This window comes from Lepisma saccharinum, chromosome 16 (assembly GCF_977018435.1).
Source record: "Lepisma saccharinum chromosome 16, izLepSacc3.1, whole genome shotgun sequence".
Taxonomy (NCBI): domain Eukaryota; kingdom Metazoa; phylum Arthropoda; class Insecta; order Zygentoma; family Lepismatidae; genus Lepisma; species Lepisma saccharinum.
Window position 1 is genome coordinate 58,520,265 of NC_139244.1, and position 24,495 is coordinate 58,544,759.

The 24,495-nt window shown below is 36.7% G+C and overlaps 2 protein-coding genes across 2 annotated transcripts in view; one reads left to right on the forward strand and one right to left on the reverse strand.

Annotated features, from left to right (window-relative positions):
- Window positions 1-6,269: 6,269 nt before the first annotated feature.
- Window positions 6,270-18,393, forward strand: LOC146000104 (palmitoyl-protein thioesterase ABHD10, mitochondrial-like). Its single transcript, XM_083137445.1, has 4 exons — window positions 6,270-6,395; window positions 8,616-8,735; window positions 11,311-11,472; window positions 17,159-18,393. The coding sequence occupies exons 1-4, from the start codon at window positions 6,384-6,386 to the stop codon at window positions 17,336-17,338; spliced, it is 474 nt and encodes a 157-aa protein (XP_082993571.1). The 5' UTR covers window positions 6,270-6,383; the 3' UTR covers window positions 17,339-18,393.
- Window positions 18,394-21,006: 2,613 nt separating this feature from the next.
- The window catches only part of LOC146000495 (uncharacterized), a 337,315-nt gene continuing 333,826 nt past the window's right edge, over window positions 21,007-24,495 (reverse strand). The window contains exon 7 of the mRNA XM_083138222.1: window positions 21,007-21,143. Within this exon, the coding sequence (XP_082994348.1) occupies window positions 21,013-21,143 (131 nt within the window). The 3' untranslated portion in view covers window positions 21,007-21,012. The remainder of the gene's footprint in view (window positions 21,144-24,495) is intronic.

Sequence of the window (24,495 nt, forward strand, 5' to 3'; positions counted from 1 at the left end):
CCCAACACACTGTCTAAGTTTTTGTAATAATAATAATTATTACTATTATTATATACACAAACGTTGGCTAATCAGTTATATTAAAAAGATCAAATTATGAAAAACAGTGAATTTTTCCACAGAATATGGTTCTTTCATGTAAGTTTTGAACTTGCATAATCACAATTGATGCATGTGTGATGCAATTGATGTGAAGACATGTAACCTCTGAGAAAAATGAAAAAGCTACTCATTTGAAAAGGTTATCACATGTTATTTTACTTACATTGGTGGAACAAATATTTCAGTACCATTGAAGTTTTGCCACCTTGGGTGGTACCGATATCTGGACTGGCTCATGGACTAATAGGTTCGATTTAGCTGTAGGCCTAATGCATGGATAGGTTTTGTGTTTGTTCCATCATGCTTATGTCTTTCATCACTTATCCTCGCTGTCACGATTAACCTACAGAGGTAGAAAAATGTTCTGAAAAATCACGAAACTACAAAAATACTGTAACAACAAAATTTACGAATAGTGAACGACATTTCTCTTACTTTAGTAACCGTTCAGTCTTAAATTTTGTGGACACTGTGATAGGAAGTGTTCCCGGGACATTAGACGGTCGACGTTTACTTGTAACATTTAGAAGTGTATGAATTGTCTCATCATCAAATGCAAAACATGCCTATGGTGATAGGTGTTATTTTCCTTTTTATGGGGGGGGGGGGATCAATACAGTTTGACAATAACCGTGTTTTGTGTTGGTCTATGTTTGTGTGTGTGTCTTATAATAATTAATTCAATGCAGCTCCTTTGAAATTTAATGCATTCATGAAATACGTAATATTCTCATGATCGTCACTTTCCAGGGGAGGGCTGTAATCCTTTCTCAGTCAATTGCATATGCAGAACCATAGTGAATGATGGGATGAAATCTTGCTCAAGGTTGCAATTAGGCAAATGAGAGAAAAGTGAATTAATATAAAAGGTAACAAATGAAAATACAAAATGTGGTAATTGTGACTTTATACACTGTTGTATTTGTATTTTTGTTATTTAGCGTCAGTTTTCTGTTATTTTTGGCTAGTCACAACCATGAGAGTGAGTGATGATTAGATGGAACTGATGATCTATGCTGATAAAGATCCCCTCATGCTGGGTACGGGATTCGAATCCGGGAACTTCAGTGGCAAGAGATCACAATATTGTTCAGTTCACACAAAATATTTATCAATGATGCGCATCATTTATTGACGTTATTTTTGCAGAATACCATACAATGTCACATTCCGTGTAACGTGTAATGTCTTACTGTAAAAGTTAAAGCAAACGAATAAAACTGGCTTTTCCCAATTTTTATATAACTAAGATATAGAAATATTTTGTGTGTTTATTTATACAATTTGCTGGACTATCATCATTTTCTATCTCTTGAAATTAATGATGACTAGAGATGAGAAGATACACATGCTTCGAAGCCAGAGGTCTTAAGTTCTAACCATGATTAAGGCATGGATGTATCTCTACATTTGCCCCATCACATTCATGTCATCAGTTGCTCATTCATCCTCATCGCCACAGATTAACCGAGATGCAAAGAGGCAACGTAATATATCCTAAATAAAAAAATAAAGAACACAGACAAGGGAGTGCACATATCATGCCAAGTCGAGGTTGTGTGTTGCAAAACGGAAATGTGTAACTATTATGGCAAGAGCACGTTCAATTGTTAGGGCAGAACCATATATCACACAATGCAGATGAAATTGTTGTTGGTTGACGTGAATTGTTAATCTGCCTAAACTCTAAAAGTAAGGTTTTCTGTTGCAATTATTATTTCAATTTTGAGGGCCTTCATGACCGAGTGCATTTTGCATACTTCTCTATGAAACCGGCAGTGGCGTATACTGGGTTAGAAACCTGGGCTATCGCATCATATCATAGTGTTCGAATGGACAAAAGTTTGCTGGTGGGGATGTTTATTTTTTAAACTCATTTGCGGTGGGGGGAGTTGAAGTGATGTGACATTGTGATTAAAAATATATACCTCATACATAAAATATGGAAATGTACACTACGTCAGTAAGGAAAGAATTTCATTCTTATTTGCATAAATAAGAGGCCGATATTGTGAAATACATGTAGTCCTATATACGAGAATAAATATAAAACTTCTACCTACCTATCTTCACGATTTGATGTTCGGTGCCTTATTGTTGGCGCAGTGGTAATGTCGTTGCCTTGAAACTAAAGGGTTCCGGGTTTGATACATGGTGCTTCGGATACTACTGTAACTGTTGGTCCGATCCCCATTAGCATATCTGTGCATAAAGTGGACAAAAAAGAAAAATCCACAACGATTTGGAGCTTATCGTCATACGTAAGTCGAATAGACAGCTTGTTAATTATGTCCCTTATTCCAGTTCACTAATCACTACACAACACAGCACATATCATTCACAAAAATACAATCCACTCACTACTGTATTCACATGCTGCCTCTAAATAAATTCCAAGCACCAAGCCACTCACCGTGATCTAGACTAGTCCTTGTCATTTCGGTAATTTTTAGATGCATTCATAAATCATTCCCGGTCAGCCAACAATTTTCTCCTCCCCGCTGTAACTCTAGTTGTTTGAAGGTCAACAACTTCTTTTTCAACTCGTGTGCAAGTGTTCAATGATGTTTTTGCCAACACTTTCCCCTTTTCCCTCCATAAGCAACCCTGTTCCCTCTCCTGTAACAGTTTGCCTCCACAATTCCCCGTTCCTGGGGAAACTACATGCTGGGAAAAATTGGTTTGCAACATTGATCGGGTGACCCTTCAGATAGCTTTGTCACGTTTGCACGTCACCCCGTGGAGTTGCCGGCCAGCCGCCTCGCGAATTCAAAGAAAGCAGGCAATGTTTCCAACTCCTAAGAAATCAGGTTCATCTTCTTATTGAAATGAACAATTTTAAACACATTTCTAATAGATATTTTTTTCTGTATTTTGGTCACTTGAGTCTAGGCTTCGTAAATAGCCTAGATAGCCCTGAATATACGTCCCTGGAAACCAGAGACCCTATGTTCGAAGCTTGGGTAATATTTAGGAGCTTATTATGTTCGTTCATTTATTTGGTCACTCCATCGTTCATCCTTATCATTGAAATTAACGAAGAGGGTTAGAAAATGATCGTATAAATCGCAAAGTTACCACATGCCGAAACCAAGGACATTCTTTGCTTGTTTTCTTTTTATATTTGTTTCAAAGTCAATGATAAAAAAACCCAACCAAAAACCAATATTCATTAATGAAGGAAATAAATTGCCAGCTCAGAACCTGATTTCTTGCGAGCTCTAAATGGACAACAAATATTTCTTCTGAGGCCAAATGGCCATAGAACGAAACACTATGCTAATCCCTTGAGGACTCGTGGCTAACATTGTTCTCCTGTGTAGCACTGACAACCTTCACAGCTGTCCTGCTCTTTGTTTTGCATACAGTTTCGGCATTGATGCTGCAGTTTTCCAATTCAATATTGCATTTTTTTTTTTCACAAGGTCAAAATACAGAGCATTCTCCTTCTTAAAGAACACACTATGCAGGTGTGTTGGTAAATTTGTGCAACTGCGATCCATAAAGTGTTGCAGGAGGGGATATTTGGTCTTCAACTGTGTATGCGATACAATGGCGAACACTTTGAACAAACTCTATCTATTTTTCTCCTGTGGGTCCAGATTTATAGGATACTCTATACCTTAAATCAGGGCTGCCCAAACTATGAGTCACATCTGACACACCAAGTTTTTTTATGTGGGCTGCTTTAACCTTTACAGTCCCATGGCGCTTATGAAGTTTTTACCTCTGTCTCAGGCCATTTAAACTAGTTTTGTAAGCTTTAGCAAAAATCGTTATCGCTTCCTTCCTAGGGCAGATAATTTAGTGACACAAGAAACATTTTACTAAGAATAAAATGTACTTTGACATAGAAAAGACGAAGTGTTGCTATCTGTATGTATTCGTTATTATTCATGGCTTCAAGTGTGAAAATTGAAAAATAGAAAAGAAAAGACAAAATGTTGCCCCTTCCCCCTCCCTGTTGAGACATGGGACAGGAACAAATTCTATGTCCTAATTGAAATCACATGTCTACATTATAGTTCAATATTTGTTTTGTTCCTAATGGCTTTTTCCATCCGAAGAAAGAAAGAAAAAAAATGAAGTGCACGAGTTATTTTCCACAAGGGTTGGCAACACTTGCAATGAAGTGCATGATTTATTTTCGACATGAGTTGGCAACATGCACAATGAAGTGCACGAGTTATTTTTAGCCCCGATCCTACCTTTTACTCCTCCCCCCCAATCATTTTCCTTCCGAAGAAGGAGTGGTTGTCTTCTGAAGCAAGCATTGTGCAAAGTCCATTTCACCGGCTGAAAAATTATCGCCGCAAACACTTTTGACAACAATGCCCCCTCCCTCTCCGACCATGACCTGCTTCGGCACATTGAGAAAGAAAACAATAGACAGATGATTTCCTCACACATCGCTTTCCTGCAAGGTATGATATTGTAAACAAGCATTTACAACTACTCCAACTCACTTCTATGAGCTTTGTCATTCGATGCCTCTTTTACTGTGTCGACAGAGAGGAGGTGTCAATTTAGCAGCTGCTGCTGACGTCATTAGGGAGTTGAGGAGCACCAGCGAAGCTGTCTATGCATATCGCCAAGTTCTACGCACTTCCAGTCATGAACATAGAAAATGAACAGGGTTGCAAGGTGACGAAAAAGGCTCTGTTCCATCGGTCAGCATATGACCGATCGGGACTTAAAAGATTAAACTTATAATTTTATACTGACACCTTATCGTTGGTGTAAGTAAAATGTTATGTGGCCCACAATCATTCAATCTGCATCAGCAGTGGCCCTGCATATGAAAAAGTTTGCTTGACCTGACTTAGTGTTTTTTGTTACTTTTGGTATTGGAATTACATAATTTGAATTGACGTGATAATGAAGAGGAGTGGCCATTAGATGAAATACATAAGAACAAACACAAAGGCATAGTCATGGTTTGGTTGGGATTCAAACCCAGAACCAATAATTGCGTGTGGTTATAAGACAACATCCTTGGCCATCAAGGTGACAATAACAATGACTAGGGCTGAGCCAATACCAATGCCGATATATTGGTATTGGCCAATTTCAGTGGTATCGGAAAGTATCAGTTGGAATTCATTTACCGATACCAGCTGATAGTTTTCCGGCATTTTGGTCTTTCATGGGGCCAGTTAAGATGCTGTGCAACACTTTCGCAGAGTTTAATTATCGTGGAAATTACAAAATTCAAACTCCCTTTTTATTTTGCACCAATTTTGCATCACAAACTGTTTTGCATCTGTTTTAATATTCTAATTTACTCCTTGAATTTCTAAAGTAAATTTATTGGTAAATTGGTGCATATAATGAGAGAAGAATATTTACACGCTCATATTGATCAATATTTTGAACTTCTTTTATTTATTGCAATTTTCAAGTATTGGTGGGAATCAGTAAGGGGCATCGGCTCGACCCTCACAATGACACAGTAAGAGAAATGTGACACAAGTATTGAAATTGAACAAATTTTAGAGCAGGAAAATGCAGAAATTTCTGTTGTGGCATACAGTGTGTTTCAAAATGATTTGAACGATATAAACACATTCCATGAGCAGTACAACATAATCACCGATCGAATATCCCATGAAATACATTCAAACACATCCTTAGTTTTTTATTTAGTAGTAGTAGTTCTAAATTCTGCCACCAGGTGCCAGACTGACCAGTTGTAAAATGGCTGCCAGTGGTGAGGAGAAAGCATTTTGCAAAAGTAGGTCCGTCATGGGTGTGCAACGTCAGCTTCGTACACAATTTCATAAAGATCCACCAGCAAAGAACTCTTATTGCATTAGCGCTGTTGTGCAAGCCATTGAAGAGAACATGCTGAAAGGTATCCGGATGGAGTTAGATTACCACATTGATGTGTGCAGAGTAACGAAGGGTGCTCACATTGAGCATTTGTGAGTTAACTTCGGGATAACCATTGGCACTTAAAGTTGGACAGTTACATTACATATGTGTGAAATTGTATCTTATTTTGACAATTTATGAATAAAATATAACTAGTTGAAATCATTCACATCATTTTGAAACACTGTATATATCTACCTAAAGAGAGAGAAAGCTAACATAAAATTACTGAAATGCAAACACTACGTGATAATGATTATTATTATTATTATTGTAGGTTTGATTTTGAAGGAGTTGGACACTCCCCAGGTGATGCCAACAAAGTTTGTTTTGGCCACTGGATAGAAGATTTAACGAAGATTGTTCAGGAAGTGGCAAAGGATAAAGTCCTACTTGTAGGTTCCAGTATGGGGGGTTGGGTAAGATATTTATATTAAATTATACTAATTTTTAATAAGCTTCAAAACAATAAACACTTATAAATTGTTTACTCAACCAGTGGACTTCCTTTCTGGGCTGTGTTTCAATGTTTCTTGGGCTTTCACCAGCCTAAATATTTATGTAGTAAATACCTGTCAGGTAAGGAAGTGCAGAGTTTTCATTACCTTATGCATGTACAGTGTGAATAATAAAAAAATGTAAAATGTTCAGAATGAAATGCAGTTAAAAGAAATTTTACCCAGACATAAACTCAGTTTTGATTAACAACTTCTACTTTGAAGGAACATATTCCTTACATTTTTTTTATAAAGGAATTCAGTTTTAATAAAATTTAACAAAGAAATTTGTTTTGGCATGTTCCTGTGCCCACCACAGTAAACCAAAGTGAATAAAAAAGGTAGTGTATGTCATTGGTACATTCCTACAACCATGCAAAGTTTTGTTGATAATAGGATGATACTTCTTGGGGGAGGAAATAATAACAATGTATAAGAGCAGCAGTGTTGCCAGTTTATGGAAACAGTATGTCATATTTTGCTTCTAGCGTCGGACCTGTGGACACTGGATGCACCAAATTTGGAGGGAAGCACAACAAAAGACTCTCTGTCAGAATTATGTTGTGGGCTTGCTGCCCATATGTGTTTGTGATTGTCTTATCACCTTTCATCCTCATCCCTGCAATTAGCCAAAAGTAGCAGAAAATCGAAATGAAATAAAAAGTAAATAAAGCAATTGATCAACTGCGGCTTTGCGACCTATTATGTTAATCGCCACGACAGGGATGAATGATGAACTAATGAAGTGGATTAAGTGATTGATAAACACAGTGATACATACATGGTTTAACAATGGTTCGAATCTGTGACCTCGGGCTTAACGCGTAACTTCGCCACGAAAGACAGCTAAAACATTCTATAAATAGTTAGATTCTGCCTTGGCTGTAAACTTGCAGTTTAATATGTAATGTCGGTGGCCCAATTTTTGGGAAAAAATGTAAATTACACAATATTTCCAAAAGCCATAATTTCGACATATTTTCAAAATTGGCCCTTTGCCCTGGGTCCCGGAAATTGTTGGACATTATTAAAGTGTTCTTTTCTTCTCATTGTTAAATGTAAAAGTGATATGTGTCAGAAAAAACTGTATTTGAGGAGTTAAGAGTCCTTTTTTAAAAGATCTATCTCATAATACCAAGAAGGAAACAAAGGACTTCTGCAAACGCTCAGGGTGTCTACCAGACAAGAAAGTCATGAAAGTCAAGGAAAAGTAAATAAATCAACAGATAGGTCAAGAAGCCAGCCCCAGTGGCAGAGTGGTTATCACATCGCACTACGATGCCAGGGGTCCCGGCATGGGTGTTTGTGAGTGTCCATTCATCAATTTCATCATATCATCACTCATCCCCATTTTCGCAAATTAGCCAAAAGTGGCACAAAAAGTGAAGCAAAATAAAACAAATCAAGTAGGTCAAGAAGTCAATAAAAAGTCAAGAAATATACTTGTGATGAATAACTTGTGTTATCACAATGACTGATTGATTGATTTTGTTTTTTAATTCATTTTTCTGCCCCTTTGGCTAATTGTGAAGATGAGGAAGAATGGTGGTAAGATAAGATATGTGAAGGGACATTCACAAATATATAGGGACGACAACACGAACCCCGCATAAGATTATACTGGCTGCAAGTACAGACGCCAGAGCCTCGCTAGTCTGCCAAATGCAGTCCAGGATGCATTAATAGTATAAAGTCTAATAGATAAAATTAATAGATAAAGTCTAATTCTTGTGTTAAATATGGCTTCAGTTTTTGTATTAACTGGCCTTTTGGTATGGGTTTTTCATTAAGTAAATGTTTATTATCTTAATTGCTAATTTCAAACTTTACCTAAGTAAGGGTTGCATAAATTAATGTTAAGAAAAGTGAAAAAGTGTCAAGAATGTTTAATTTGTTATTTTGGTTATTATGCTGGTTGTTGTTAATGCTAACAATGGATATATTGTAATTTGAGTATGTCATACCTTCATATGTACACTAATGAACAAAAGAGACAGAAATGATATATCATGTGTAGTTTTCAATAAAAGGCACATTAATTGATTGCTGCCACATGGTGCTGGTGTCCCATTATATTTTCCATCTGTCCTCTAAAGGTTAAACAAAGGAAATTAGCATGTAACTTATTGTGTATTCTTTCAGGTATCTCTCAGAGTTGCTGCTGCCAACGTTGAAAAAATTCATAGTTTAATATTAGTGGCTCCTGCTGTGAATTTCATTTATCCATACACCATGGCTGCCTACAATACAATGTCTGACATGGTATGTTATTTATTAAAGTGTGTTTTGTTTTTGTTAGCTTCATTGCCTACTTTCCATTTCAATTGTCCTTTTCTCATGTATTGTTTTGTTAGAGATTTCTACATCCAGGGTAAGAATAGCATTCAACACCCTCTCCTACATGATTAGGGTGGCATACACTGTTTTCACCAGGACAGTCCTTTTGAGAGGTATGTCCACGTCGTCCCATCAATATAATTAAAAAATATATATTTGTCCCGTTTTTATAAAAGTCTAGGAGTTTGAAAACCAAGTAATAAAATACAATTCATGATAACAAAAAAAAGTAGATGAAATTTTTGAACTAGCATCATGGCAACACTGACAAAACAGCTAAATCTGGACTGCATTTCAAGCCCTTCAGAGCCATAAAAATGTTCCAGTGTCATTGAGAACATTGGAGCAGACAGCAGTTTACTGTTTAAGCTAGCTCGCGCTGAGGGTTGTATTGTTTTGTGCATGCTCTGTTATTTGTAGAGCAGTGAATAAGCATGGCCAAGAAGCATGCATGTAGTACGAATATGAACATGCAACCAGAATTTAAATTATTCATACATCTTGGCACAAATCAAAAGACAAATCTTGCGTTGTGTGTCAGATATGTGAGGTAAGTTTTTCAGAGAGTTTTTACGTTCAGTTGGTGAAGATTAAAGCTGTTCGCAAGAAGATTGGTTGTGATAAATATTTCTGGCATTCCTAAATTTCACTCTAGGACTAACATCAAAGGTTGATCAGAAGGGACCAGAAACACTATGTAAATCATACCGAGATTATAATAATTTATACAATATTATTGTTTATGATGTATCATTTATGTGATCCATACTTTAATAAATAATGATAATAATATATTAATAATATTTTTATAATTAGGCCTAATCCTTTGGGGGGGGGGTCAAAACATTGTGGTCACCCTGTACCTGATGTACAAAAATGTTGTTATTATTCCCGTCTATCCTTCTTTTCAATGTTTGTTCTCAATCAGCAGATCTCTAACGTCATAAGCAACCATAGTAAAAATTATTTCAGTTTTATCGTTAATACCTGTTCCTTTACCAAACCTTTGTCTCATACCTATAACAAAGTTCACTTCTTAAGATGAACACATCTTACAACAGTGCATGTATGGCCTACTTTATTTCTCCTTTTTGTTGGGTAATTTACAATTACATTAGCATATAATTGTAATACAATTATTACCATTAATAGAACAGTAACGTTATAACAAGAATTGGGCTTTAAAATAATGAATGGAGTATTATTAATTTGAATAGCTCTGTATTTACTCATGTACAATGTGCACTTTTTTCCAAAATTTTTGCCCCCAAAAACTGTGGTGTGTATTATGCACGGAATAACCGTACAGAGTCATTCCATGATTTTGGGACACTTGCATTGATTTTTCATGTTTACGGAACCCTATCATGTTATATATCGTGGTAAAGCTTGAATCCTGCAGTTTCTAAATATGGAAACAGTATTCCATTCAAGATAACGACACTAATGTGAAATGCGGTTGAAATAAGTTCATCACAAAATGAAGAAACATTCTGATTTTTATGGTACTTTAGATGAAAGAAAATATAAGGAAAAAGATAATGAAAATTAAAATGTATTACTGGCCAAATAATATGACATACATGTAGTGTGTAAATTCCTTAATGGAAGAAATCTTGTGCTGCTAACTGCTATTTGGAAGGTCCTGAATGTGCCTCGTATAAATGTTACATTAGTCACGGAAAGAAAAAGTATATATTTTGAAAAAGAAAGAATGAGCAATTGAATAGGTATGATGTCATTCACTCTTGATCAGCATAGCAACAGCTTTACAACCTACAACTAAGAAAGTCTTTTCTTGAAACTGGATTGTACTGCGCATTATATACGAGATGTAATTTTTTGTCACTTTTACCCATCCAAAACCAGAGTGCGCATTATACACGAATGCGCACTATACACGAGTAAATACGGTATTATTATGACAATACTATTTAATTGAACATCTTTAATTTTTATAAGGTTAGTTATAGCTATATATTTCTTCAATGATGAACCATTATTTTATAATTTTGTCTTGAAATCCCACTATACTCGAATATGACTTCATAATCAGTTTATCAAATTGTCCAACACATTTTGACTGCAGACATTATTAATTATAACTTGGTACCATCATTAATAAATCATATGCAATAACTCTTTATAAGTAGCAAGTATTAATTTGTAACTTGTATGGAAAGTTTTTGATGCCAGCAGGCATTTTTCTTTTGCTTGCTTGGCACCCAGGCCAACACACACAGGAAGTGCATTATGTGTAAATTTTAGTGAAAAATTCAGGTTCAAGTTTGGGTCCAACCAGTATTTTCCTCTAAAATTTATACATAACCAAGTACTAATGGAGTTGTCTCATCTAAAGTTAAGTTCTTGGTAGTAGTACATTGTAGCCTTTTTTTTTTTTTTTTTTTTTTGGTGCATGTGTTTTGGGGGTGTTATAAAATTTCCAAATTGATTATGGATTGTGAATCCTGTATCACTAATTTATTTTGCTTAATTGCAGGACAAAGCAAAGTTTGATGCAGGAAAACTTGTAATAGTTCATGGAAGGTATGGAGACATTTTTCTCAGAAAAAGCTTTGCTGAAGAAAGCAAAAACCATGAATTTGACCTTGAAAAGAAAATACCAGTGCCCGTGCCTGTGAGAATAATACATGGTGTCGAGGTAAGCTCGGTAGCAATACAGTGCAACCTTGATTGTACTCCCCCCCCCCCCCCCCAAGTCCCTTTTCAGGGATTTCAATGTGCATTTTTTGCAATGCACGTCTACGTGGGTTCATTGACTGTTTGTTTCTGGTGTCATCTGCTATTCTTGCACACTAGCTCTTGCAGTAGAGATATCCAGATTAGGGATGGCCAAATTTTGGAGGAAATCCGGATTTCAGAGATGTCAATATCTTCCATGGTAAACATGTCTTTACCTCTTCAAAACCCATATGCATTAACATTCAACAAAAAATAATTTGTCAGAGCAATACAATTTGCTAGACACCACACGATATCACCGAGAATTCGTTGCATCAAAATTTTGACCAAATTCTCACGACTTGAATTGCTCTAATAAAGTGACTGCTCACAATGAATGTGGTTAGTGGTTCTGCTGGCAAATTATTTTTTTAAATTGCAAGTAAAGCATCACATGTGCAAATAAAGCACATGAACAGCTTTGTTAATAAATTCTACATTGAAAGTGGAAAAATTATTATAAACCTCTCCCTCCGAAATCCAGAAAGTAAAACTTCTGAATCCATATTTTAAATTTTCAGATTCTGGATATTTTTGGCTATCTGTAATCAGATGTGGTTTTCCTCTCCACTGTTGATGCTTAATTTGTGTGGGAAGTGCATAATGACATATGTTTCTTTGATTTTTGTGTTGCCAGTGTGGATCCCATGCCTACTGATGGTGTGGTCATTTTATTTGATATGCTTGGCAAGTCCAGTAGTAGCATGGGCTTTTTTCTATCTGCCATGTCTTCATGATGGATGTGGTAAACGTGGTTTAAAATTACTTACGTGAAATTTGGAAAATTTTGCACTTCCACGTTGCACAATATAATGGTTAAATCCTATTAATTTCGAAGATCCACTGTCTTCATTCACAAAAGGGTACAGTGTTTGAAGGGAAGATGATACTGCGTCACTGCATTGTTTGTTCCCGGTTGGTGGTTGGGGGGCTGGGCTCTGCTGCTTGGCATGGTGCAGTTCCTGTTCTCTGCATGGCTGGAGGGGGGTCGAGTATGTGCACCGCATCTTTTCTTTTTCAGGTCGGTGATCTTTCTGAGGACAGGGTGCCAAGTCGGGTGAGCCTGTCCATTGTCCAGGTTCAGTGCTGGTTTTTGTTGAATGATAACATGGGTTTCTTTGACAGTGTTTTCTATGACAGAGCCGGTCAGGTGAAGTATGGATATGGAGGAGATGGTGTGGTTAGTGGAGTGGAGGTGTTGAGAGAGGCTTGATTTTGGTGTGTAATTTTTGGCATCTTTTACATTTCGTTAATCCATTCTTGGACAGTGCGGATGGTTCTGCCAATGTAGGTGTTGTGGCATTGGCATGTGGTCTTGTAGATACCAGGGGATGCAAGTTTGGGTAGGTAGTATCTCTTGAAGTTGGGTAGTGCTCTTCCGATTTGGGATATAGGTTTGTGTGCCACTCGGATGTTGAAAGGTTTCAGGGCTTTGGCAAATTTGCCAGATGTGGTGGGGTGGTATGGAAAAGCAATCCATTTGGATTTAGGATTTTGGTTCGGGTTATCTCTGTTTCTTGGGTGTCTGAGCTGGGCTTCTGTTTTTGCACACCACATGGATAGTTGGCGCTCGGTGTAACCGTTGTGTAGTCCTCTCTCAGTTATGAATGCTATTTCAACATGGAGGTCATCTTCTGTGCAGCTGTGTATGAAGGCTCTTCTGTAAAAGTTCATCCATACTCCAGCTTTCTGTTTTGGTGGGTGGTTGGATTTTGCATGGATGTACTGGGTGTCCGAACCTGGTTTCCTGTATACGGATGTGATGAATTTGTCTTGGTGTCGTCGGATGCTGAGGTCGAGAAAGTTGAGGTGGCCATTTTCTTCCCTTTCAACAGTGAAGTTTATGTGAGGGTGTATGTTGTCGAGGGCAGTTAGGAGATGGTTTAAGTTCTCTTCCTTTTTGTAAATGACTAGGGTGTCATCGGCATATCTTATGTATGAGCAAACTCTGGTTGGGTGAGTATTGACTTCTCAGCCACATGCAGTACAATGTTGGATAGGGGTGCAGAAAGGGGGTTGCCCATCGCTAGGCCCCCTGTCTGGTGGAAGAAACTGTCTTCGAACTGGAAATAGTTGTGGGTGAGGCAGGCTTGTAGAAGGTTGCAAATTTCATGTTACAAATGGGGGCGTGCTATTGCTGAGGAGCCATGTTCTGGTGGAGTCAAGTGCAAGGCTGATTTGAATGGAGGAGTACATATCCACTACGTCTATGCTGGCTAGTTTGCAGTTGTTGGCTTTGACGAAAGAGGTGACAAATTCTTTTGCTTCAAAGCTGTTTTTTAGGCAGTAGGTAAGTTTGTCATTGTGAGCAGTCAATTTCTGGAGGAGCCATTTGGTCAGGTGAACACTGGGTTGTTGGATTCTTTTCTTAATGGATCTGCTGATGTGTTTTTTTTCCATTGTTGGCCTGGATGGGTTCAACCCATTTTCTCCCAGAAAACAACAGTCAAAATAGTGTTTATACTCAAAAGATTGCATTGAATACTTGTGAGGTTCAACAAGTAAAGTTTCAGGAAAGTTATAAAAAAAGCCTAGTGGAATATATAATACTCCAAATAATAAATCTATATATTATGTATATAAAAATGGATGTATGTATGTTTGTTCCAGCATAACTGGAGGCACATAGTGGTTCGGATCCCACTTTAAACTGTAGGTCCAGTCCTGATTAGCCTTACTGTGCATAAAGTGTACTTAAAACACCAAATCAATCAATCAATGAAATCCAGCATATCTCTCGAATGCCTGGAGCAATTTCAACCAAACTTGGTACACATATGACTTACAATCTGGAAAGAAATACTGTGGGGTAAGACACCCCTAGCACCCCTAGGGGTTGGGGTGGGAAGGGGGTGACATGTAAAACGACCGATATTAATGTGGAATCCATAGTTTTCGGGGTTGCTAAGATGAATAGTGACACTCCCAATGCCGTCCAGTTCCAAGTTCATTTTACACTATAGTTAGAATTCATTATTTTCCTGTCTAATAGAAGATTGGGATAAATAAATACCCAGACAATGCTGGGTAATCAGCTAGTACACCATAAGCCAGTGAATTTTATCAGATCATTTTTTCTCAAATCATGCTAGAAATGGATTTTTGATGAAATACATAATAAGCACATACTGTATTGATGGTATGTTTTACAGGAAACCAAACTGTAAAAACTCAAAATATAGAAAAATGTGAAATCGAGGAAAAAATGTATTAACATTATGCTATGTTGGGACCATCAAGATTGAAAGTACAGGCTATTGTAAATGGTCTTCCCGATTTCAAAGTTTAATAACTCACATTTATTTATTCACAATGACATGCAACTTATGTTAAATGAAAGAAAAACTAAAAAAGGTTTTTTTACATACATACGTGTTATGTTCCACATCAAAGATGCTCAATATGAGTGCCTTTTGTAATTCGGCACACACCAATCCGATTATCAAATTCTTGCCACACTCTATCTCAGAGTTAATAGACAGGGCTTCTTGGATGCGTAAGTTGTTAGGTAGGGGTGGCTCATACACATGGTTTTTAACAGAACCCCACAAAAAAAATGTGATATCTGGTGAACGGTGGGGGTGGGGGGGGGGAGGGCAAGGAACCAGAACCTGATCCTCACGACTAGATCGTCTTATCCATTGATTCGGTAACCTTCAGTTGAGTTCCCTTCTGACATCCCAGTGCCAATGTGGAAGTGTCCTGTCCTTGTGGTTTTCCATGTCCTCTTCCAGCTGTGGGGAAAGCCATGTCTGCAACATGTGAAGGTAGGAAAGTCCGTTTATAGTGTCCTCCTCGAAGAACATAGGGCCATACACCTTGTTACAAGTAACTGAACAAAACACGTTCACCTTGGGGGGAATCACGGACGTATTCTTCGTAAACATGGGGATTTTCCAAAGCCCAGATCCTCACATTTTGTTTGTTTACTTTCATTGAAAGGTGGAAGGTAGCTTCATCACTGAAGACAACTGACTCAATGAAACCATCTCTTTCCATAAGGTTTTGCATAGCAACGCAGCACTCAAGTCTTATCCTTGTCTGTAGGTTTAAGCGCCTGCAACAGTTTCAATCGGTAAGGTTGAAATTTCAAACGTTTTCGCAGAATCTTCCACACTGTTGTCTGCTTCAAATTCAATTCTCTGCTTGCACGAACCATTGATTTTTTGGGGCTTCTGATGAAAGTCGCACTCACACACGCTCAACTGTTTCATCACTAACTCCTGGCCGGCCTGTTGATTTCCTTTTGCAGCTACACCCACTTTCTTTAAATTGTCTGTACCACTTCCGAATTGAGTGCCGCTTGGTAGATCTAGCTCGAACTTCGTCCTAAAACTTCGTTGGACACAAATAACTGACTGTTGTACATGAAATTTGAGGACACAAAATGCTCTCCTGTCTTCGTTTCCAGCCATCTTGATTTACTGTCGCCCTAGAGGCGGAATGCGTAACTAAACATCAGCTTTGCCAGACACTAAAACGTTTAGAGTTTTTCTTTCATTTAACATAAGTTGCATGTCATTGTGAATAAATAAACGTGAGTTATTAAACTTTGAAATCTGGAAGATCATTTACAATAGCCCTGTATATTGAAGTAAAATGAAAAATCGGGATTCCCCTGTATAATCTTTGATATTCAAAGAAAGTATTTATTTATGTCATAATTCACAAAATGTTTTTAATTTTTTCAAAAATTACAATTTTTGTCCCTCCCCGAACAACTGAAAAAGCATTTCTTGACCTCGAATATATACTTCAAATACTTTATCTTAAAAAAATACATTTTTACAAAATTGGTATTAAACCCCCTTTAATTCAGGATTTAACATTTTTGCTTCTATTGTTTGTGGAGGCGCCTGTCCCTCGGCTGTTACCTCTGGTGCTGTAATTGTTTTGAAACATCACTTCAACTTCAATCTCTGAAGATGAGAGTGATATTAACTCTCGAAAGCCTGTCCAGAAATCACCTGGTTGATATCCCGAGAAAACCTCTTCATCATTCGCCACCAGGAAAGCTTCAAGAACTATTTCACTGCGAGTAGTTTGGCAGACTTTTCATATCCAAATGAACAAAGATGCCCCTTCCACAAGCACTGTAAAAACTTTCTACAACCAGAAACTTACTATTTAAGAATAGTACATGACATCATGCCAAGAAATTGTTTAATAGAAGGCAAATAAAATTATCATGTATCCAAGTTTATAATTGAACATGTATCATTTTGATGACTTAAAAGCTACCCAAATGGGTTTATACCCAGTCAATGTAGAATCAAAAAGCATATGTGAAATTTACTCCCTCTGGATGAAACCAGACTCCCCATGTTTTGGTGCTAGCTCTAGGACTACTTCGCCTTTAGTTTGGGTGGATAATTGGCAAGGGCATAAATGTATTGGTTGTCTGCATCTGTTGTTTCCCATCAGATAGTGAGATTCAAAAAGTTGCCTTGATTTTCTAGTTCTGTTGTGGATTTAAGTCTGGGGTGTTTTTCTCCATCATGAAGTCTGAGAGGTGTTTTACCCCAGTGCTGGAGATTAAACCCACAATTGATCTGTGATTTTTACTGCAAAGCCAGTGAGCTAGCCTTTTTTCCCCCTACTTTTAGGACCCAGATGTTCCATTTAAACATTCATTAGCATTAATGGCAGCTCTAGAAACTGAAGATGTGGACGTAATATACCGAAAGAATGGACAACATCAAATGTCAGAACCAAATGATATCAAATTACTGTTTTCTACAATTGAAGAACAGTTGGGCATTCACAAGGAAACTGCAAAGTTGTAATACTGGTAAACTATAGTATTTGTGCTCAAGCCAGAAAGTGTGGAAAAGCATATGGTATCAAAGCTGAATCCAACAGAAATTCAACATCTCTATGGTATTTCAAAGTTCTATGTTTTCTTCTGTATTGCAAATGCAACATTGTAGGGATGAAGTGATTTGAAACATTTATCAATACTGCTGAAATACTGATCGAAATGTTTCTTGAAGAATATGATTGATAACTTCAGGTCTTTAAATATGGATTGGATGAGTTTGGCTTTAGAAAAGTAAATAAGGCACATAAATTATACTTTTATACTCGTATAACAATAAGAATATGGTAAATTGTGCACGAGATAGGCAATATCTCTTTTTTGCCAAAGTACTGTTATCATTGCCATTCTTGAGTAAAACTAATTTATAATATAATAATTAATTTGTAAATAATTATTTCAAGTTGTGCAGTAAGCAGTGGCATGTGGAGAATATAATCTTTCTTACCCTCTGAGCACACCCAACTGGAGAATTCAATAGCAACAGTTTTTGCATGAATTTTATCCATTGATTACTTTTTTATAAGCTCTCTTAATTTCATGTAACTATTTATGTGATTATTCCATCTAAGATTCATTCCAACAGAAATAATGTACACCTTATGTTTGCAAAACTTTATTTTACGTTGTGCACATGAAAGAAGTCAGTAACAAAACAGCACAAAAATATTCTCATATGCTCAGATTGGCACTTATCTAGTCACTGCCCAATATTATGTATTGTATTATCCAAAATAACCATTGTTGAATCCAGGTATTTATTTCATGACATGTCATTGTGCCTGGACAGAATAACTTCCTGATGCGTAAGCCAGTCAGGTTAGGAATTCTAAACAGTAATTTTGTACAATGGAGTGTGAACCCCTTTGTAGTATATTGTGCCATTTAAAACATTACAAGGCTAGTATTGCCATATGGTTGTTATTGTTATTTATATGCGAGTTGTGGGAAAATTTGTATGAAAAACCCAATTTTTATATAATCATAGATATACGTATATTCTTGTTTCAAAACAATATATCTTTGTAAGCTGTAACTGTTTTTTAATATGTATAGTGGAATTGTGATTTTAAGTTTTTCAGGAAACCAAGAATAAGAAAAAATAAATAAATGCAAGAAATTGTGATCTGCAGTAAATTTTATTTATAACATGTTAGTTTATTGGGACCATGAAGATTCGGTGTATAAAATGGAAAATCTGAGTATATAAATTAGGGGTTTCACTAATTGTCAGAAGATTTTGATGTATAAATGTATATAGGCTAATTGAGACTGGACTTACACTGTACCCTGAAGTTTAAAAAACTTCCCTGCAGTGAGGTAGAAATGAAATGCTTCCATAAAGAAATTGTCTATGTATAGATGCAACTGCAAATTTGTTTCATCGTAAATAATAACTATAAAAAGACTTGCCGCATTATTATAATATCCATTTCGATTGTTCTTACTGAGGATCCACATGTAACGGAATAAATGATTAAAATTTCCAACGTGCATATCTCCGTTACTATTGAAGATACAGATGTGATTTTACACTCAATGAAAGCAATCTATCTATAAACTCTGCCACAAATAAACATTCCATATTAGGCAAGGTAAAACGGTAAAGTTCCCTATGTATAAAGCACCCTGTCATGAAGGCCCATTTAGGTGATGTGGTGGTAGAGTCCCACTATACATATTCTCAATCTCTGCCATTTTGGAGATATGATCAGCGCCATGCTCCGGTTGAATTTACCCTCCAGGTACCCATTGATTTGAGGCTGCTTGAACCCCAGAGCCGCTTTATGTGGGGACAAGGCTGGAAAAAATCAGACCTTAGATCACCCACCCTGAGAATAAAACCTGGGTCTCCTGCATGGCAGTCGGACACCCTACTGATTAGACAACTGTGGCTCTAATTCCATATTACAAAAAAAAATATTTTTCAGGAACCGACAAAGCATCAACAATGGATTGTTTGCCCATATAGACTAATAAAACCACGAAGAAGCGGTGTCTATAAAAATGACTTTCCGCAATACAACCACCGTTAATTTTGAAATGCAGTCTATATACAGATGCTCCACAAAAAAGGACCACTTTTACAGAGTCTATGTATAGATCTGCTGCAGAAAATGGGTTAAAGTGAGATCAGAGCCTTGTAATCAAAGTTCAGCCTTCATTGAGCCTAACCTGACTCAGATTTTTTAATGTTGTACCATACTTTAAACAGAAAAGGATGTTGATGAGACACAAGAAACATTGAATATTTCTCTACCACTTGGCTGGAAAGGCTAAGAAAGAAAATATCAATAACATGGGTTGTGCATGTGGAGTGTTTCATGCACATATGCTGGATTTTACAGGGTAATTTAAAATGAATGGTGCAACTTTACACAGTTATTATATGATGTTACTATTTATGATAGAAAATCAGACAAACTCTGAAAGTTTTTTTTCACAACTTATTCTGCTTAGCAGATGCTTCACCAGGATCGCAAAATGGCTAATGACCAGTAGAAGGTGTATTGTGTGTTGGAGCTATCAAGAACTGATTCAATCACAATGGAGCAAAGACATTTCTGCATGCTTTTCGGTAGTAATATGTTTCACCCTTCCAAAAGATTTGCCAAAGTTACAAATGCGAATTGTTAGTGCCTTTGGAACCATTAACTATGACTTGCTGTGTCATGCACAGCGAGTACTTGATTATCGTTTTGATCTTTTCCGCATTACACGCGGTTCCTATGTTGAATCATTATAATGTGAGTCCTGTGAGTAAAACTTCCAGAGTTCTTCTTTATATTATGCCTTGTCTGATTTTCTATCATTAATAGTAATGTCATAACAACTGTGTAAAGTTGCACCATTCATTTTGAATTACCCTGTATACTACGATACATTGCTTCACATGTGGTGGTGGTTTCACTGGTTCATCTGTTTGTTGACACTCATGTTGGAGTAAAAGCCCCCTTGACTCAAACATTATGCTGCCGTAGTACATCCTCAATATGTAGATGAAAGGCAGTTTGGATGTGATGTTACCTTTTAGCAATGAGAATGTGACACCACCATGTAATTTTTATTTTCTATTGAGTCAGCCATTTCCATCTCTTTCACCTTGATGTGTCTAAGTTCAATATACAGGACATTCCAAACTAGTTACCCTGATTTCAGACAGTATGTTTCAGTAGCGCCACATTCTTCTAATTTCTATGCAGCATTTCCTGACACTGCTGCTAAGTGTGTACAATACATGCCACAGTTATGGGCATGCTTCCCATGGCTTTCAATATAACATGTCATTATCCCATTGTTTTTTGTTATACAACAATGACATGATGTAGATGATACTTGGGTTGGATGTGGACACATTAGACTTGCAATTGCAGGTGTCACCCTTGAGATATTTCACAGTAGCAGGAGTTGCAGCATATTGGATGTCACCAAAAGTGCCTACATTGGAGTGAACAACCGATACGCTACACGCAATTGTGAAACTGCACTTATATGTACAGAGTGAGGCCAGTTGAAAGAATAACAGAGGTGGAAATTAGAATGAAGTTTCACTTTCCTCCATTTTGTAAATTCATTTTTTTAAAAAAAACAAGCCAAAGGTTGTTATGGGAAAATAACAATGACTATTTCAAATACATTTTATTATATAAAAGAATCCAAATCATAATTTGCAAAACACCTGAATTCATTTGCAAGATTATTTTTATGCTTTGGCTCAAAATTACACAATCTTACATCAAGTGATTTCTTCACTAAGTCTTCCATAACTGCACCTGCACAGAAAAAGAGTGAAGTTAAAACATTGCATTACACAACAAAAGAGGCATCATAATAAATGACACGACATGTCTCTTCTAATTATTAAATATTTGTCTTTGACATTCTGTGCCTATGTTCTACCATGCTAATATCTGGTCTCTACAACTTGGACCTGTGTAAATTTAGCTTAACTTTCCAGTAAAATGTAACCTTCTGTATGACAAGCTACTGGGTGTTCCATTTATAATGCAACCCGGAGTTGGAGATAGTACAACTTTTGAACCGGAAGTGGTACACATATAATCTTTACAAAATTGAAGCCTTGTTCATGCATATATTTTTAAACCGGGGAACAATGATTGGATTTCAATAGTGTCCACGCAGTGTTGCCAGATGTAACGGGAAGTGTAAATGAAATTTTTTACAAAGCATGAAAAATGGCACATAACACACATGTACGGGCATGCCATCCGTAATTTTCAGTTTGGTTAGGTGGATTAGCTCGGCATCTATGGCAGTGAAAAAAGAAATGTTCATTTCTACCAATAGCCAATCGGATGAGGCGATGAGATTACATTTTCCCCGCTGGAAAGAAACACACGAAAGGCCAATCATGTTCTCATCGCATGGTTGCCAGGTGCATGTAAGTAACACTATTTTCATGACAATTTCCAAGTTTCTTTTTTTATTGTTTTCAGTAATTGCATGATGTATAGTTTCAAAACACACCTTTTGTGGCACTGAAACACCAGCAGTGGTGCCAATGCAATCGGTAGAAATGAACATTTATTTTTTCAATGCCATAGATGCCGAGCTAATCCACCTAACCAAATTGAAAATTACCGATGGCATGTCCGTACGTGTGTGTTTTGTGCCATTTTTCATGCTTTGTAAAAAAAAAAATCATTTACACTTCCCGTTACATCTGGCAACACTGCGTGGACACTATTGAAATCCAATCATTGTTCCCCGGTTTAAAAATATATGCATGAACAAGGCTTCAATTTGGTATAAGTATTATATGTGTACCGCTTCAGGTTCAAAAGTTGTACTATCCCAACTCCGGGTTGCGTTGTAAATGGAACACCCTGTATTTCACGTATCTAGTTGTTATATTTAAAATTCCCATTCATTTTGGTAACTACAATTGTTTTAATGTGCTGGAATCAAGTAATTACTTATTCATAGTAATTTTGGAGGCTACTGCTTGGCCAAAACATGTTTCCTAGTGGATGGTAGCAGTGGCCAATGAAATTAAAAGAACTTTGATAAATCAGTTTTGCAGATAAGTAAGTACTTTATTCTGGTAGATTAATTTGCTACCATGTTATTCATTTCCTAAATCATAAACACAACTGTTTTAGTTTTTCTTGTATGTACGCATTGCTTGCATTGTAGAATTATTTTCTTGTAGTTTACGGTTATTATGCTTGTAATAACCGTAAACTACAAGAAAATAACTGTTTTAGTACATAGCAATTAAACTTGCCAACCTCTATGAAATTTACTAGGGGGTATCTAATGTTTGTTATATTTTCCCATTTTTTAAATTCCTGAGCAATCTGAATGCTACTTTTGAAATTTTACGAAAATATATGAAGTTCAACTTCTAAATTTACAATGTTTATTAATATTTATACTCAAATAAACAGTTACTTTAATATAATAAGTGCATACTCTATTAATAATGAACTCTTATATTTGTTTTACAATATTTCATAACGTTTGCTGAAGTTGAACTATCATATAAATAGAAAATAGAATGTCAAAAAATATAAATAATACACAAGTTCATATATCATAGTTATTTTATGTGTCACAAGGAATTAGTTATGCAATTCTAATATGCAGTTATGTGGAAGGCATTCTAACATAAAACAATTGTAATAAACATGGGCTTACAGAAAAGTCTTACTGATGATGTAGTGATATAAAAGTTACCGACACCAAAAACATGCTGATATTGTAATCATAACGATAATAATAACAACAACTCATAGACCCTTGAGGACCAAGGCCTACCTACCGACTGTCGGAAAGTGGGAGATTATCCAACCAGTTATGGGATTACGTGTGGTCAGCATAACAAACTCCCAGTCATTGTTGTAGCTTTCCATGACCAGGTTACTCTGCTCATTTGTAGCTCCCTAATTTCCCCACGATGGTGAGAGGTTACTGGTCCCAAAGTTCACCATGTCATGAAGACATATTTAGGGGATGTGGGGGTAGGGCCCACATATTCTCGATCTACGCCATTTTGGAGGTGATCTGATCAGCACCATGCTTCTCCAACCTTAACCCACCAGGTTTGCCTACTCAAACCAGCATGCATCCCATACCACGAGACCTAAGCCTGATGCTTTGGACTGCACAGCCATGGTAAGGGATGATACTGCACTAATGTTGCATAAAATAGAGCCTCCCTGATGGTAACACCCATCACCTTGAAATCAAGGAGTCCTGGGTTTCATTCAAAGTGGAGGCAAATTGCACAGTGGTTTGGATCACACTTAAAACTGTGGGTCAATTTCTCATTAGCTTACCTGAGCATACAGTGGACTTTAAACAAATTTTCCCCAGCTTTTTTCCCCTCATAAAATAGCAAAGCAAGTCAATGAAGACCCTAAATGATTCATATACTTTAATGAATTAGATCAAGTCTGATGAGTTCTGTATTTTAAAAAAAGTTGATATTAGAAAATTATTTCATAAACCAGATATCTTTAAACATAGATAACACAATGGAAAATTTTCCACTGTCTCATAAACTCTTATTTGTTTGTGATGGGTGCCGAACTTTGTACTCTAGTGGTATCAGCCAATATAGGCATGCCATTTATTCGTAACACTGCAGATAATTTCTCCGATCTGAGTGAATTTGAATCTGAAATTCTGGCATTTTGTTATTGTGATGAATATAAGAATGTAATTCACGTGTGTTGGTTTTTTTAAGCAAACATCTAAATCAATGGTTCTCAACCATTTTCAGTCTGGGACCCACCTTGAAGTATATTACACTTCATGGGACCCATAAGCATGGAAGCGGCAGAATTACTTGTAGGGATGTGCATCCGTTTATAATCATATTTTTGCTAACATCGAGTACTTTAAGAAGCTCTGTTTTATGCTTGCTTAAACAAATTACACATACTTCATTCTAGAAAAGTAAATATATAATTTAAAAGGCTAACTGTGAAAAAAAAAATCCAGTGAACTCTTAAACCGCCGCAATCCATTTGTTCATAGCTTTGCAATCCAAGCAGTCTCTGTAGCAATGTGAAACGATGACAGCTGACATCTCTCGGCATCGCACACACACACACACACAGACAGTCGGAAATATCAAGTGACACCTTAAGTCGACAC

What these genes read in the sequence shown, in the direction of transcription:
- LOC146000104 (XM_083137445.1), top strand. An exon ending in ACAATACAATGTCTGACATG is followed by an intron (nt 8,736 to 11,310) that starts GTATGTTATTTA and finishes GCTTAATTGCAG; the next exon opens with GACAAAGCAAAGTTTGATGC. An exon ending in GAATAATACATGGTGTCGAG is followed by an intron (nt 11,473 to 17,158) that starts GTAAGCTCGGTA and finishes CCCTACTTTTAG; the next exon opens with GACCCAGATGTTCCATTTAA.